Source organism: Nematolebias whitei, chromosome 17 (genome assembly GCF_014905685.2).
Source record: "Nematolebias whitei isolate Nwh7 chromosome 17, NemWhi1, whole genome shotgun sequence".
Classification (NCBI taxonomy): Eukaryota; Metazoa; Chordata; class Actinopteri; order Cyprinodontiformes; family Rivulidae; genus Nematolebias; species Nematolebias whitei.
The window spans coordinates 38289496-38307353 of record NC_056514.1 but is presented as its reverse complement, the minus strand read 5'-3'; the positions used below and the strand labels follow the sequence as shown (position 1 = coordinate 38307353).

At 42.1% G+C, this 17858-nt stretch overlaps 1 protein-coding gene across 1 annotated transcript in view; it reads left to right on the top strand.

Annotated features, from left to right (window-relative positions):
* Positions 1-14934, top strand: part of myo1d (myosin 1D) — a 130565-nt gene extending 115631 nt beyond the window's left edge. The window contains exon 22 of the mRNA XM_037691633.1: positions 14564-14934. Coding sequence (XP_037547561.1) covers positions 14564-14720 — 157 coding nt within the window. The 3' untranslated portion in view covers positions 14721-14934. The remainder of the gene's footprint in view (positions 1-14563) is intronic.
* The last annotated feature ends 2924 nt before the right edge of the window (positions 14935-17858 follow it).

The following is a 17858-nucleotide window of genomic DNA, read 5'->3' as shown; positions in this document are numbered from 1 at the left end:
CTTTTTGAATGGAATTACTGAAATAAATCAACTTTTTCATGATGTTCTGATTTTATGACCAGCACCTGTAAGTGAAACACTTCCTTCCTCTTGTTGTAGCTGGGTCTCATCACTGTGTGCACGTATGTCCATGTATTGACGTGCATTTTATCAAATCCTCCACGCGGTCGCTCTACATCCCCACGGGAGCTTCACTTTTACCTGTGAGCATAAAACCCTTTTGTGCTTTTACTTTAGACGATCATCAGGCGCTCGGTGGATGTTAACGGCTCAAGTAAAGTGCTGTGCAGCTGAGGTGGTACAGTAAGAGCCTCCATCTCTTCAGTGACCTCTACTGGGTCTATAACCCTCCCCCACCCCCTGAAACACATGTTCCACCCAGCAACAGCAGCACACCATCTCCCACTGTCAGGCCAATTATTGCTTCCTTCAGCACAGACCTCCTCCTCCACCTCCTCTCTTTTCTCCTCCTCCCATCTCAGTGTCAGTCCTCCTCCCTTTACTTCTTCCTGCTGTCTTCGTTTCCCACCTGCTGTCCATCTCCTTACCTTCCATCTCTTTGTCCTCTGCACTCTCATGTCTCCAGTTTCTCCTCCTGTTTCAATGGTTCTTGCTTTTCACTGGAGCTTCTTTATTGTCCCATCACATCTACTGACCTCCGGCTGATTGGTCAGAGAAATGTTTTGATTTCAGTTTAATTAAATGTTAAAGAAAAACAACCTCACGTGAGGCTTCAAATGCGATTCCCAAATGTTTGACGTTTTCAAGCCTAACTCTTGTATTTTGCTTTAACTTTTATTACTATTTATTACACGTATAGATGAACTGCAAAGTAAAGCCAAGGATGTACAACACGAAGAGGTTTGTCCTCTTACATATACATATTTTTAAATTTATAATCCTTTACATGTTCATTGAGCAGCTTTACATTTTTTTTAGACCTTGAGTTTTTAATACCGCCTTGAGCCACAAAGCTTTAGGCGTTACAAAATGTGGGTTTTATATATTATTTCATGAAGTGGCAACAGTTACAGTGGACTGTAAGAACAAAACACGGTACACAAAAAGAGAAAACGCGCAACAAAACAAAATACGTTGATAATGGAAAAGGACAAAACATACAGCGTTTACACAAATGAAAATAAAGCATTTGTTTAATGAACAGTTTTCATAACTTGTATTCTCATGTGTTGGTGTGCTGTTGCACATTAATCTGTAAAATATGGGATGAAATCTACATTTAAAGGTATTAAAACCATAATTACTGACGGCAATGATAGTTTAAAAAGTTAATAAGAATAGTGATTAACAGAATAAGACGTAGACAGTTGTTGTTGAGTCTTATTGATAATGATAACAGAACCAGAGAATCCTTAAAGAAACGTTGAGGGGCGTCAGTGCAACCCAGAACCCCCCGATGCTGCAGGAGCTGCACGAGAAGAGCATCGAGAACCAAGAGGAACGCCAACGCTACCAACACACCCTCATCCACCGCCCCCGACCCCCAAGCCAACAAGAGGCAGACAAACTGCAAACACACAGCCGCTGCGTGAAAACCACAAGCCAGACTCCGTAAGCCCCCCGAGTCATGAGACGGCTGCACCCGCAAAAATCCACATCCCCACAGAATTCCACGAAGGACACGCGACAAATCGGAAAGACCCGCAGACCCGACGAGAACACCAAGAAAAGTGAGTCCAGGGAAGCCCGGGTGAGCACCCTGAAGGGGCTCGATGGAGGATTTCAAGTCCCAGAGAGTGGAAACCACGCACTACAGTGCACAACATGCGCACACCCCAAAACAGCCAAATGTCCCAGGCGACCAAAAAGTCGTGCAACATCAACGACCAAACAAAAAATCAAATGTCACCAAAACACAGCGCAGAAATAGAAAGTCCAACCTGCTCAATGATACCCTAGATGATGTCACTAAGCTCACCTGAGCCAAAGAGCCCCGATGATGTCCACCCCCCCACACACACATGCACACACGCACACGCACGACCACCAAAGTCCCTTTGAGGCATTACAACAGTTAAAAACAAGCAGGACTCGTCCGAAGCTTCTTTGGAAAATATCAGATATTATTTTTCTGAGAGACGTCTAATAAAAATATCTCCTCCTAGAATGTGACTCGTGCAGTTATTAAAGTTTCCTCGTTGTTTTCAGTGACTCTATTTTTTGTTGTTGTTGTTTGTGACTCCAAATGACATAAAGGGTCTGAGTCAAGGCTCTTATCATATTAATCCATCTCTGTAATTAGATGAAGTTCAAAGTTCCTTTGAAGCTCCTAGAAGAGTTGGTTTGAGACCAACCATCTTCATTAGTGGCTGCAGAACTTCTTTACATTGTGTGATCGTTCTGTTTGCAGATTAAAGTTTTATCACGTTTATATAAATTAATTCTCATGGTTCTGCATAATGCCCACACATGAAGGAGATTTTAAATGTCCTAATATTTTATAAACTTTCCATCAATCAGTCAATCCACCCATCAGCAGCACGACAGCTCAGTGGTTAGCGCTGTTGCCTCACAGCAAGAAGGCCCTGGGTTCAATCCCCAGTTGGACGTGGGGTCTTTCTGTGTGGAGTTCGCATGTTCTTGTCGTGCTTGCATGGATTTTCTCCGGATACTCTGGTTTCCAAAAACATGCATGTTAGGCTGACTTCAGGTCCAGGCCTCCCTTGCAAAAGAGTTCTGTGATCTCAGTGGGATTTGCCTGATTAAATAAAGATGAATAAAATCAATCAATCCATCCATCCACCAATCAATCAATCAATCAGTCAGTCAGTCAGTCAGTCATCTTCTGGGTCATGGGGGCAGCAGCTTGAGCAGCAGGTCCAGACATCTTCCTCCACAGCCACCTCTTCCAGCTCTTCTGGGAGGACTCCAAGGCGTTCCCAGGCCAACTGAGAGACATAGTCTCTCCAGCGTGTCCTGGGTTTCCCCGGGGTCCACTCCTAGTCAGACTTGCCCAAAGCACCTCCCTAGGGAGGTGTCCAGGCGTGTCCTAAGAGCCAGCTTTGGTAAGTCGGGGTCAGAGCGTGTCGTATGGCCCCTCCTGCAGGTTGTGGACCCACAGGAAGACAAACCTATGTTGCTCATCTGGGCAGAGCCCGACCGGTCCCCATGGTTAGAGACCTGGTCACCAGGTGCTTGCCGACAAACCCTTCCTCTAAGCATGGCTCCAGGGTGGGGCCCCAGTAACCCACATCCTGTCAAGGGACACCGAGCTCCTTGCCTTTTCCTGTTCACGAGTTTTGGGAATTGCTCTTTGTCTGGCCTATCACCTAAGACCATTCAGCCTTGGGAGGCTACCCACCCCTCCACCTACCAGGGGCAGAGCTCCTAGGATCATTCAGGTGCAGAAACTGCTCCACCACGAAAGCCGACGATTCAAGGAGATTTTTTTTTTCTAAACTTTGATTTGGGGAAAAAATAATATTTGATACTGGTATGACTCAGGACCACCTCAGATGTGACTCTTTCTGAATCGCTGCACCTCTTGAAAGAAACCTTATGGTTTTTTTTGCTTATGACATGAGAACAGATTAAAGCTTTCTGGAGACATTGATTGGCTTTAATGAAGAGAACTGGAGGCGTAACCACTTGAAGCGAGCAGTCACCCCTTCAGTAACCAGCAGCTAATTGTGGCGACTCGTCTTCATCTGCTTTGACTCGGTGATTGCGTATTGATTGATGATGTGTTTTTGGTTGACTCCTCCGAGTCTTAAGATGGTCATGTGTCATTTTAGAAAAGGTCTAAGACTCGGCTGGTTGGTGAGTAAGGTTTAGCTCGTTGGTTTTTACGGTTTAAAGAAGAGAACGGGTCCAGCATGGTGTCGGCTCAACCCAACCTCCTGCTGTGTGGGTGTTAGCTGCCACCTTCTATAGATATTCATCTGCTGCCTTTGATTTGTACATTTCCAGTTTTGATTCATCTCCTTCTGATCTCTTCAGAGGTGAGATGTTGAGACGCAGAAGTTGTTTTCCGGTCGTTTTCAGCCCTGTGGGAAGGAGGACAGTGCAACTGCAGCTGTCGTGTGGCAAAGCTGCCAGGATTTTACCCACAAGTTGTCTTCTCGTGTTTCCTCAGGAATGCATCTGTAGGCTTCAGGTGTTGAAGGCTCTATGACAATGATGCAACAGTAGAAATTCAAGTAAAGTAATTCATATCTTAAGTGTGTGATGGTAGTTTATAAAATGCAAAGTACTTTTTGATCCTTGACATGTTGAAATTAAAGGTCAAGCGTTCTTTATAAGAATGCTTCGCACCCACTGCCTTTCATGCCAGCGTTGGAGTCTAAAATTACCTTTCGCTGCAGCTGTTTTGGTCAAACCTTGAAAATAATGTCTTGTGTTGTCCAGATCTGACCTTGAAAAAAAAAATACTCCATGCCTTTTTCACTGCCCGACTGGACTATTGTAAAGTCTACGTTGGGGTCCGCCAGGTCTCCATGTAGCTCGTCCAAAATGCTGCAGCTCGGCTCTTAACAGGATTTTATAGGTTTGATTACACCAGTTTTGTCCTCCCTTCACTGGCTCCCTGTTCGTACCAGAATAGATTTAACAATTCTCCTGCTATCCTTTAACTGTGTAAATGGACTTACACACCCTTACCTCTCTGAGCTACTTCAACCATATGTTCCTTCTCGGGCCCTGAGATCATCTGATCTGCTGCTTTTGGTTGAAGCTCATAGGAGATCCCCCCCCCCCCCCCCCAACATTAGACGGGCCCCTTCACTTCCTGTTTTTAAATCTCTGCTCAAAAATTAGATTTCATATTTTATTGTTCTGTGCTTTTGTGTTTTTCTTTTGATTCATTTAATATTTTTTCAGTACTATCATTTTTATTTTATTTTTCAATTAAATTGCTCTCATTAATTTTTATAGTTAAGCACTTTGGTAACAGCTGCTGTTGTAAATCTTGTAAAGTTGACTTGTGATATTGTGAGAAGTAAAGCTCGGTGTGTGTTGTCCATGACCGTTAGCTGTAGTGTTCACGGACTTGTAGCCATTTTTGTGTTTTCTATTGTTGGGTTGTTGCTTCGATCATCTTGAACTGGGTTGGCTCCAGAGTTTAATCACTTGTGCACGTGCACCTTGTGATTATTTCCTGAAGGTTTTGTTAAAATCAGACCAGTGGCTCATGAGATATTTTGCTGACAGTCCGGTGCACTAACACAAATGCACACAAACATTGTCAAAGACATTGTCCGCCGTTGACTCGTGTGGACAAACGGAACTGATTTCAGGCGCCAGACTACATCGATATTTCTGTTTAAATTAGCTCGATCAAATAAATCAATGTTTCAAGAATGTTTTGTTACAATTCTTAAACTTTTCTTGTTTTAAAATGCACCTAAAACAACAAAAAATATTTTAAAATCCAAAAGTTACGACCTGGTCAAGCTAGAGAGAAAACTTTTTCTAAGCGGATGTTTTAAATCTTTTTTTTTAAATGGTGTTTTTCTTCAAAATTTAACTAAATGGTGTCGATTCAGTTCAGTTTATTTCCGTAGCTCCAAGTCACAACAGGTCGTCGTCTCAGGGCACTGAATAGAAACATTCATATACATGAAAAATCAATCAGTAAAGTTATCTTTCAGATTAAACCTTTAAAAATGTCGCATAAATCCTTTCTTTAAATCTTAAAAGTGGTATTTGATAAGCACACATGCACTAAATTGATTTTAATAATTAAACCTTAGCTAGGGACTAGAATAATTATAAAAAGGAAGAAAACCTTTTCTACATGCAGGAAAACTATCTTTCCTGAAGGAATGCACGTCGCCCGCTGCCTTTTTGTGCTTGCCGAGGTTGTTTATCTGTGGCGGCCATCTTGAGTCGACTCGAACAGTTAATCTGTTTTACATCTAGTGGTTGTTTTATAAGAGTTTCATTAAAACACAGCCAACTGTTGTTTTACTAACAGAAAAACAAAGACTTGAAATTACATGATCGCCCACCTTTCTTAACAGCAAGCTACGTTTTTACAAAAGCATGCAGGTCCTAAACTGCACAGACTTGATGAGTTGGAGTTAAATTATAGGAAGTTTGATTAAAAAAAAAAAAGACAAACATCTGGAATGTTAAAATAAAGAATGTGTAGGAACAGCGTAAACTGTTATGATTTACGCAGATGAATTTTTTTATATCTTTACAGTTAAGTTTTGTTCTTTAGTGTTATTACAGACAAAAAGTCAAATACTGAAATAATTTCTCAGGATATTTATGTTTTAAATCTTTGATTTTTACTGATGTAACATCCTAACTCCTGCCATATATCTACAGTTTCCATGAAAACTGCTTTCCCCCTGAGTTTCTGTTATTTTTGCAGTTCTTCTAAAATTGCACAACTTTCATGCTAATTAAAGAGCCGCGCTCAAACAGCATTTCAGGCAGTTTTCACACTTTGAAGCTCCGAACTGCAGCAAACTGGTGCCGAAACGATCGTTCCACTTCCTTCCCTGCAGCCCGATGAAGCTGCTGCAGCCGTGTTCCACCTTTTAGCTGCTCTGGATTATTTTAAGGCTGTTGCGTAGGTGTGAGTCTCGAGAAAAATGCACAAATCTGTGATTAACACTGAAGGGCAGCAAGTTAGAAACGGATGAGAGAAACAAAACAAACATCACTTTTTACTTCCAGCGTTTCTCTAGAGATTTTTTTTTTTAGCTCTAAAAAGATTTGTTTCAGTGAAAAAACTCGAAGCCTTGACACAAAACCTTTTGATGTGATGCTTCATTATTTCACACACTATTTTACAAAGAAATTACAGTTTTGTGCATCATTTGTGTGTTTGGTTTTGATACATTGTAGGGTATTTATGTTTCCTTCAGATTTATAAATAAAATCAAGGGACTTCCTTTTGCGTTTCAGATACTCCTTATAATAAAAATATAGATTTTTATTTCCATATTTGTGCCACTGGTGCCTTCAACTACATCAGCTGTGTTTAATTGTGTACCTAAATGATTAAAACTATTTTTTTTAATCCTTGAAATAAATAATTTGGCCTTATTTTCTTACTCACTTACTCAAAAACTACACCTAGCAAATTAAAAATGAGTTTTTTTTAAACGTGTTTCTTACTAAAGATCATTCTTGTTACCATAGAAACAGACAAAATATCCATAACATTTAAACTTTTCAAAGATGCTTAAAGATGTGACATTTCTTTTTCTTCCCTCTTCGTGATGTCTCACAATGGTGTGAAAGATAGAAACTCAGAATTGCAAGAAAAAATACTAATTTTTAGTTCCAGTCACTGAATTCTAAGTTTTTGCGACCAGCAAGCCGCAAAACTAATCTAGGCTGTGATCCTTTCTCTGTTGTCCACCTTGGAAGCTGTCCTCGTGTTTATGATTTAGTTGTGGAGTACTCTTCTGAAATGAAGACGGGCGGCTTTGGGACAGTATTTTAATAAATATTAGCATTTTTTAGACACAAACATTTTCCTCTGATGTTTCTGTCGGAGGAGAGCACCCATCAGCTGCAGGACTCTTGAGACGAGCTGGAGGCTACTACAACAATTTTGAGACAATTACAGGAAAAAAAATGTTGTACTCACCTTTTTATAAGGTTAGCTGAAGGCCAAAGGTAGCAAAAGGCTAGCTAAAAGTAAAAATTAACAAAACAATAGCTAAACTCCAAATGCAGCAGAACAATGGCTAAAATTAATAAACAGCAAGTTAAAATAGCAAAAGGCTAGCTAAAAACTAAAAATAGCAGAACAGTGGTAGTAAAAGACAAAACTAGAGCAAATATTCTAAAAGCTATAAATAATAGCTAGCTAAAAGTAGCAAAATATTAGATTAAAAAGTTAAAGTAGCAGAACATTAGCTAAAAGTAATAAGAAGACTAAACATTTGTCGCTAAACTACTGGAAAAAATAGTTGAGTCCCAGTTAAAATGCTTCCTAGAGGATCATGCCATCTTAGAACTAGTCCAGTCTGGCTTTAAACCTCTCCACAGCACTGAAACTGCTCTACTCAAGGTTTTAACGACATCTTCCTGTCTACAGACGCTGGTGATTCTTTGCTCCTTGTCTTACTGGACCTTACATCTGCTTTTGACACCATCGACCATGAGATCCTCATTGCTAGGTTAGAGCAGTGGGTGGGCATCACAGGGTCAGCCCTCAAATGGTTTAGATCCTACCGAGTTGACAGATCCTTTTGCGTCTTCATCATAGATTTTAGTTCTGCATTGGCAGCGCTTAAAGGGGGCGTACCGCAGGGGTCCATCCTCTGTCCCCTTCTATTTTCTTTATACCTGCTGCCACTAGGTGCTATTTTCCAGAAACACAACATACCCTTTCACTTCTACGCCGATGATTGTCAAATTTACTTCCCCCTAAGACACAATGGTACATGCTTTATTCAACCTCTGCTTGACTGCCTGGCTGACATCAGAGACTGGATGGCTTTAAACTTCTTAAGTTTCAATGAGAAGAAGTCTGAAGTCATGTTGTTCCTCTCAACGATACAATCATCAACCACTGCATTGGCCTTTCTGCTCTAGCCCCGTTAGAGAAACAAAGAGTCACTAATCTGGGAGTGATAATGGACCCTTCCTTGAAACTTAACTGTCATGTAAACATGATTGTTAATTCCTGTTTTTTCCAGTTGAGGCGACTGTCTAAACTGAAGCCATTGTCCAAAAATAACTTGGAGACAGTAATACATGCATTCATTACATCCAGACTTGATTACTGCAATTCACTCCTGTTTGGTATAAGTCAGCCCTCCACTGAACGACTGCAACTGGTCCAGAATACGGCAGCCTGATTTTTTACCAGTACAGGCAAAATAGAGCACATTACACCAGTTTTGGCCTCCCTGTACTGGTTACCGGTTCACCTTCAAATCCAGTTCAAAATACTCTTGTATGTCTTCAAATCACTGAACAGTTCTGCACACACACACACACACACACACACCCAATCTCACTGATCTGCTGCAGCCATATGTCCCCCCACGTTCTCTGAGGTCAGTGGACCAGTTACTTCTCACAGTTCCAGGAACTCGTCTTAAGCGCAGAGGTGACAGGGCCTTCTCTGTCCAAGACTATGGAATGAGTTTCCCCTGCTTGTCAAACAGGGCCCCCCCCCCCCCCCCCTGCTTTTACTTGTCTATTTCTTAGCAGCAGAAGGAATATCCAGGTGTTAGAGGGACGACTCAAAGAGGACTGAATGTTTTCAGACTGGTTCCTCCTCCAGGAGATGATCCACTTTCCTCTCCTGGTTTCCTTCCAAAAACACAAACAAGATGCTTTTGGGACCAAATCTGGATTCTCTGAGCTTGAAGGGCAAACACTGTGAGGACAGGGTGTTAGACTAAAAAGAAAAAATTGATTTTTTTTTTTTTCAGTCGAAGAGGCCGTCCAATGACGGACCGAGTCCTCCCCCGGGGGCGCCGACTGGCTCGAATCGGCGCCTGATGGGGACAGGCCAGACGGTGACCTTAAGCCTAAATGGGTCACGTTTTCTCCAAGTATTGAGATGGTCTGTGGATTTATTCAGAGGCAGGGGGTGCATGAGGGAAACGTTTGGAGTCTCCATGAGGTTATTTTGTGTTTGAGCCTGTCTGCCTGTCAGGAAGAGCTCAGCTCCGTGGCCCCCTCTGGTTATTCTGAGTCGGACCGGGACGAGAGAAAGACTGAAGAGACTTATCACATCACACCCGTGAGAGAAAATACAAGAAAACTGTACCACTGGCTGGCAGCCATGACAGATGGGGGAGTTAAGTTCAGGGTGGGGGGGCAGGGGGGTTGCCATGGACACCAGCATCAATGCTACCTCAGGCTTTTCCTCCCTGTGTGAGCCACAGAGCTGCACACGCTCTGCAGAGGAGCGCGGCGTGGACAGCAGACAGACCCGTTCTCGTTGTTTACGACTTGTAGTCGTTGTGCAACAAGTCTGTGTCAGCAGGTTCAGAACTGACCTGGACCAGAGGCACGGAGGGCAACATAAGAACTGAGACTGTTTACACCATGAGTAACTGAGTCACCTGGAAAGTGTGTCAGAGCGAGCACTCGGCTGAACTGAAGCCGATGTTTGTCGGGCTTTGGCCCTCTGGTCCGAGCTCCTGTAAGATTCACGTTCTGTCCCGCCTCCCTGTTCGTCTCTGCTGCAGTCGGCCTCGTTGAGTCCCCTCGTCAATCCAGTTTAACAGCAAACTGGGCGAGAGGAGCTGACTGGATCTGGCAGCCTCTAAAACCAGCCCAGCAGCCGAGTGCGGGTCATTCCTTCCACAGCAATCATCACGTTTCAGCCTTTCAGTTGAATCCCATAGAGTCTGTGAGGAGACATGACCTGTAGATACAGCATTGTTGTCTCCTACAGTTCATATACCAGTCGTACACAGCTCCACACACACATACTGTATATTCATCAAGAGCTCATGGACGTCCCTGAACTCATCGTCCCCAATTGTGGAGCAAAAAGAGAAATACCCTCTGTCCGTCTGTCCATGTTGAGAGAAACAAAAGTGAGGTACTGACATCTGATTTGGTGTGACTGCATCAAGACGTTGGAACAGTCACTATTGAAACTTGTGTTGCCAAAATGGTAACCACCTTATGTAAACCAACTACCGCTATAATTTGAGGAATCTTTGCTTTCTGTTTTTATATTGCTTAAAAGTATAGTTTCCTCCAATGTTTGTGGTGGCCCAAGATTAATCTAGACCACCACTGGCCACCCCCTGGCTCCTCCATTACACCTGGTGATGGATAAAGTTGCTCGCCAGGATCCGTCACTCTGCGCTGCCTCAGACATCTACACACAATATAAAGTATCTTCTAACGTTTCTTGTCATTTTCTTTAATATTTTATCATCTTGTTTTATTGCACCTCCTCCTTACAACATTATTACTCATTTAGTTGTTTTCCTTTAAATTAAGGAACAGATGTGTGGAGCATAACCACTGACAACAGTTAGCATCAGACCTTCTACTTCTATCTTCAGACACATCACCCTATCTGACACTCTTTTCACCTCTACTACATCCGTTACCAACTCCTCCTTCAGGACCACCCCTACTCCATTTCTCTTTCTATCCACACCATGGTAAAACAGTTTGAACCCTGCTCCAAGGCTGCGAGCCTTGCTGCCCTTCCACTTGGTCTCTTGGACACATAAAACATTACCTTCCTTCTCAGCATCATGCCAGCCAGCTCTCTACCTTTGCCCGTCAGTGTCCCCACATTTAGAGTTGAAACCATCAGTCCTACATTTTGACTTTCCTCTTCTCCCTCTGTCTCCCGACACGTTTCCCTCCTCGTGGTCTTCAAAAGAAGAAGATGATGTACCTCACAGATGCTGAGTAGAGTACATAACCAGGCAGCTGTATAAAGCTTGGACCTCCTCACACTCCAGATATCTCTAGAGCTAATAAAGCCTCCTGGACGTGAAGCGAAACGTCTTCAGCTACAGAACAGAAGTTAATCGTTTTGTTTTTTAACCTTTTTTAGTTTTACCTCCCACTTGTATTACTAGATCAGATGTCCAAAAACGAAGTCCAGATGACATGATTCAACCTTTTTTGTTGTTATATACCTGGATGACTGAGAAAACAAACTTTGTGTTTTTGAAACCATTAGTGAAAAGGCCAGACTTCAGGGGTATCTGAGGCAGGCTTGGAACACAAGAGTCAGGGTGGCTTCTGGGTAATACCAGATGGCTAGGCCTCAGACTGATGAAGCCTCTTGGATGAGGGGCGAAACGTTTCTTTTTAACAAAAAAACGAAGTCCAGATGACATGATTCAACCTTTTTTGTTGTTAGATCAGATGTTGTTCCTCTTCAGCTCCTGTTGGTTCTTTGTGTCAAAACGGTTTGCAGTCGTTTTCTTTTCATCAGATGGGCTCGTTTTAACAAGCAGCTCATTTTAGCTCAAAGATTTGTATAAATCTCTCTTTCTGATGCTCTTGGCTTTGTTCCGACAGAGAACCACCAAACAGGATCCTGCTCTGGCACCAAAGTTGTTGGTTTTGGAGTTTCTTATTGTGGCTTTTAGGCGTTTTAGACCCAGCAGATTATGGTTTATATTCGGATCTGGGTTCTGAGTCGCTGCTTTGAGGCAGATTTTTTTTTCCTGGCTCCTTGACCTGGACCAGACAGTTTAGGTTTGAATAAGTAATTTTTAGCAATGCGCGCAGTAGTTAAATCTTTATTTACAACTATGTGTTTTAACAACACTGATTTAAAGATGCAGGGTGGATAACTTTAACTTCCCGTTTATTTTGGTTTAAACTGCAGTTATACCCGAGCGGCACGACCAACTGTTTGCATGTTTGTTACAAGTTACCGGATCAGGTTTGTTAACTTATCAGTAGTAGTAGTTTTTAATAACGTAGGCGTGTTTATGATTCTGAATGAGCCTTGCTCCTTTCCTGCTTTGCGTTGTTGCAGAAATGTGAGGAATAAAATGATGGATTTAAAGAGGACGTTTAGGCCACTTTGGACACGTCAGGTAGTAATTCACTTGGCTGCAACTGCTAGGGAGCAGCTGGAGACACAACATTGCAACAAAATGTGTGAATTTTCATTTTAAATCACACTACATGACATGTTAGTGCAAACTTCCAGTGAAACTTATTGCTAAAAAAAAGAACATCTCCAGCACTCTAGATTTACAGAGTTCACACAGAAGGTTCTGGCCCCGGCTCCAGACGACCGCGACGACGATCTGAAAGAAAATCTGTCGTGCCAAATATTCGAACATGTTCAAAATTCCTGGGACACGAGAACGAGGCCCTGATGTTCACCCAAGGAAAACGAAAACCTTCGCCAGCATTTTGAGACAGTTTGGAATAGTGTTTTTCGCCAACAGCTGAGCAAGATAAAAATATTTGAGGTCTTGATTTTTAAACAAAAATGCAGTTGAGTGACAATTTTTGTCGTCAAATAATTTAAATTTAATATTTAAATATTACAGTCTGTCAGTATTTTATATTTTACTGTTTGTCTTTATTAGATTCATTATGTTCAATTCAGTTTATTCATATAGTGCCAAATCACAACATAAGTTGTAAAAAAGTAAAGTTCTCTATCTAAAGAAGCAGCAGGTTGTGTTGGATCTTCACTTCGTCACAGTCTCTCATGCTGAGCAAGCACAAAGGCGACAGTGGAAAGAAAAACTCTTTTATAACAGGAAGAAACCTCCAGCAGGACCAGACTCAGGACGAGCAGCCTTCTGCTTCCACCGGCTGGGTTTGAGAGGACAGGAAGTAGAAACAGACACAGAATGACAGGTCCAGGTGTGGTTTATTCAATTCAGTTCAAAAATACTTTATTAATCCCAGAGGGAAATTAAGTGTTGTCGTAGCTCATCGTCCTGGTTTCATTCAAGAGTTGTTAGATGCTGATAGCTGTGGGAAGGAAGGATCTCCTGCAGTGAATCTGAAGGATCTGGCCACAGATACCGATCCGTCCACCCAGATCCAGCTTGCTGTCAGATCCGGCGGGCCTTTTGGTCCTCCTGGGCAGCAGGACTGCCCAAATGCCGGACAGAATTCCTCCCTGAGCGATGATCACTCTTCCCAGCAGTCTGCAGAGCTCCTCGTTGCCACAGACGGACAGCTGAAGGTGCCGGGGGAAGATCCCGGTCCTCCTGATGTCACGAGTTGAGTTTCCCACCAGCTTCAGAATCTCTGCAGTCAGGCACTCGAGCACCGCCGTCAGGTTGACAGGAATTCGTCCGCGGAGCCTCTTTTTCCAACTCATTTGGGATTTGATGCTGTAGTTGAGGTATTTCAGCTTTTGAGATGTTAATCAGCTGCTCCTGGTTGTTAAAAAAACACCTTGTTGCCATGGTTACGCATCATAACAAATGCCCCAAAGTAAAAAAAGTTTCGGATAAATTCCTTCCAGCTGCACTGCATCCGATACCAGAGGAAATAATCATATAAATATTATATAACCCAGGTGTACGTTCTATAGTCCAGGTGTGGTTTCTATAGCCTAAATGTACTTTCTATAGGTGGAAAGAGAAAAAAATGTTAAAATGGAAATAATTACAAACAGGTAGAGTAGAGCAAGTAAAGACAGCAGCAGAGAGAGGAAATGTGGTCAGTGTGTCCTCCGACAGACTAAGCCTATAGCAGCTTAACTAAGGGATAGCTCAGGAAACCCAAGCTGACCCTAACTGTAGGATTTATCAAAAAGGAAAGACTTAAGCACGTTCTTAAAACTGGACAATGTTTCAGCATCACAGACAGAAGAAACTGGAAGTTGGTTCCACAAGAGAGGAGCCTGAGAACTGGAAGCTCTGCCTCTCGTTCTGGTTTTGGAAACTCTAGGAACCACAAATAAACCTGCAGTCTGAGAGCGAAGTGTTCTGTTGGGAACAATAAGATCTGTGTACTGAAGATGTATATGATATTCTACAGAAATGATCATTTCTGGCCTAAAAGCATCAAGTTGCTGCTCTGCTCTCATGAAGCTGCAGGTTTGATTTCAGAGCCTTAAACTACGACTGAGCGAGAAGAAAAAATCAGATTTAATGTTTTTCTGACGCTTTTTTTTTCTCCTTGTGTTTTATGTTTGGTGTCTCCGCAGCGAGAAGAGGAAGCTGCAGGTGAACGTGGCGAGTCCCATCCAGTGCAGCCTGAACGGCAGGAAGTGCACGATCGTCGTCGAGTCCAAGATCAACCAATCACAGCCAGACTTCACCAAGAGCCGGGCCGGTTACATCCTGAACGTTCCTGGAAACTAAAGTGGGCCAAAAACCAGAGCAGCTGATTTCACACCACGTCTTTTTTGTTTTTTGTTTTTCTGCAGAGCTGCTGTGTTTCTGTCGGATTGGGGCGATTAAATCCTCGTTTTCCTAATGTATGCCAAACTCCAGCTCCTCTGCAGACTTCTAGAGGATGTTCATTTTAAAGAAGAGGTTATTAGTTTAACAAATTTAACAAAGCATGCCCCAAACAGCCACCAAAGTGGGATTTATCTTTTTTTTTTGCTCAGCTTTCAGTTGATTTGCTTTGTGCAATATTTAAATCAGTGCAGATTGATTGTTGCGAGTCAAGGTGGGAGCGGATTATTCCTGATTTAATCTCACAACCAATAATGTTGCATAATAGGACAAAAACAGAGGCTTCAATAGGAATTATAATCCCTGAAGCGCCGTGTCGGATCAAAGAGGAAACCTTAAAGAAAAATCCTAATTTTTAAGCACATGTGCTTTAAAGCAATAATAAACTTTTCGTTTATTTTTTTACTCTAAAAAAAAGAAATATTAATTAAAGTCTTATCTAAAGAATAAAGAGCAGGACCTGGAATGTCCACGTTTAGTTGATGAAATGTTTACAGATGGAGCGGGGCCAACGTCTGAATATGTTGATCATATTCCAAACAGAGCAACCAATTAATGCAACCAATCATTTAAAGACTGTAATGTTTTTCTTTCTTTGCATTATTGCTTCATTCTGCTCCTACAGAAAGGTAAAAGTCTATAATCTGCTGTAATCTGTTTAGATTGAGGCTAAAACTGAGTAACAGACAGCAAAACCTACCAAGACGATCGTTTCCAGGATCTATTTCCAGTTCGTTTTAGCTGTGAGACTGAGCAACAAGCGTCCCTGACGGTTCTGTTAGTCCCTGACGGTTCTGTTAGTCCCTGACGGTTCTGTTAGTCCCTGATGACCCCAGTTTACTTTCCGTCGTCGTGTTGGGTGAAGCGCGCTCCTCCGTCGTCCTCCAGCAGGAAGCCGAAACGTTTCCAGCTGTTCCTGAAGCTGTCAGCCGCGCTGCTTCAGATCGTTCCGTCGTGTTCTGTTCCAAGTTCTGCAGTAAATAAATAAAAGCTGTCGGCGCTGCAGCTCGGGAGTTTTCAGGAGAGTTTAGTTGAAATGGGCTGAAGGACGTTTGTGTTTAGCTGCATAAACCAGAAAAATGGCTTTAAAAGTCCTGACTCGTCCTTTAGCTGCTGTTTGTTTCCTTCTAAAGACATTTAACGTGATCGTGACGAAAAGTTCTTCAGACTTCCTGAAGTCGGCCGCCCTTCCACTCGTCCTCTGCAGACTTCCTGACCGTTTTCACGGTTTTTGTTTAACTTTGATCCTTAAATTATTCAGTGACGTCGACACATAACTACGACGGAGCTTTAGGGCCTCGCTAAGAAAAAAAAAATTAAAAGCCGTAAAATTAAAGAATAAAGTCGTACGAGACTTTTTGCAGCTCTCTTTTTGTTTCCACAAGTCGGATCCAGGACGCGACCTGTCAATCAATCCAGTTAGCGTGTCAGCAAATGACCAATCCGAAGCCGAGTCGTAATATAATCTGAACTCCGACACATAAATCTGGTTTACCATTTTAACTGTGGTAAAATGAAGAATGTTGAGCATCTTGTTAAGTTGTACTTTAGTGTTGGTTTAACAAATAAGGCGATAGTTAATCTGTTAGCTCCTCAGATTATTATCAGTATCAGGACTTTGAACCATCTTACAGTCAGGTGGTACGCTGTGATGGTCTGCAGCACAGCTCTGCAGGTAACAAGCGTTTAGCTTCGGATTGGTCATTTGCTGACACGCCTACTGGATTGATTGACAGGTCGTGTCATGGATCTGACTCGTGGAAAAAAACTAATGAGAGCTGCAAAAAAATAAAAAAGTCTCTGTAAAACTTTATTCTTGTATTTTTATGGCTTTTAACTTTTTTTTCTTAGCGTGGTCCTAAAGCTCCGTCGTACATAACGGATCGTTTTAACAAAGAACCCGTTTTAAACGGGATTTATTTTAATTTATTTGGCATGCAGGCGATCACAAAGACACAATTTGTTCCTTGTTTCTTTAGTTAAATCAAAGAAGATGCATCTTTAACAGAAACTAGTGTTTTAGCTGTAACAGCTAAATCAGCTGAAGGTCGGCGCGTCACTCAGGCTCCCAGGCTTTTATTTTTTCTTAAGCTGGAGGTTTTTAAAGTCTGACACCTCCTCTTTGGTCCTCTACCTGTTCAGTTTATTTTCTTATTGCTGCCGTTTTCAATCAAAATGTTTTATCGGCTGTGGAGACGAGCTGGACACGCCCTCAGGAATGACGCTCGGAGAAACCGCCTTTAACGTTCTGTTTGGTTTAAAACGTCAACGAGTCGGTTCGTTTTCAACCGAACTGAAGGTTTCGTACTTCCTGACGTCCTCCGAGACTAAAATCTTCAAACAAGTCGCCTGAAACAGCTGGTCTGCGTTTCCTCTGAAAGGTCCCCGCTCCTTAACCATTGAAGGAGTTTATCTGGACCCATGTAAGATAGTGACGTTTGAAACGGTTTGCTTCAGTAGAGTTCCATATGAAATGCGGGACTGCGCTCGTCGTCAACAAACATTTTATCTGCCGACTTCCAACACGGTGAAATACTTGTTGGTCCCAAATGCGTCTTGGGGACGTCCACATTGACCCGTTTTCAGTCACTTCGGCTGTTTTTGTAGGGAAACAAACTCAGCTGGTCGTTGGCGTCAAAGTTTGCTTACAGACGTTTAATTTAAAAACGAGAGTTTTGTTTCTTATTTATTTATTTTTGACCAGTCTGTGACTTTACTATGAGTACCTTTAAACAGACGTAAAAGTTCGACTTTAGGGACTATTTTCTGCAGCGTATTAATACACATTTGTTGTAACAGCGCTTAGTTAGGCTCAAAATAAATAGTGATTAAAATAAGAAGTCCTCGTGATTCAAAACAAACAGTTGTTTTTGTTCCACCTGGTTATTAAAAAAAACTCTGATTTATTTAAAAAAAGTTGCTTTTGATGTGAAAAACAAATCCCGTATCGATAAAAGTTTTCTGCGAGCTCAGAACGGTTAAAAAGGGTAAAATATTTGGGTTTGTCTTTTTATTTTATTATGATTTATTGAAATTTTC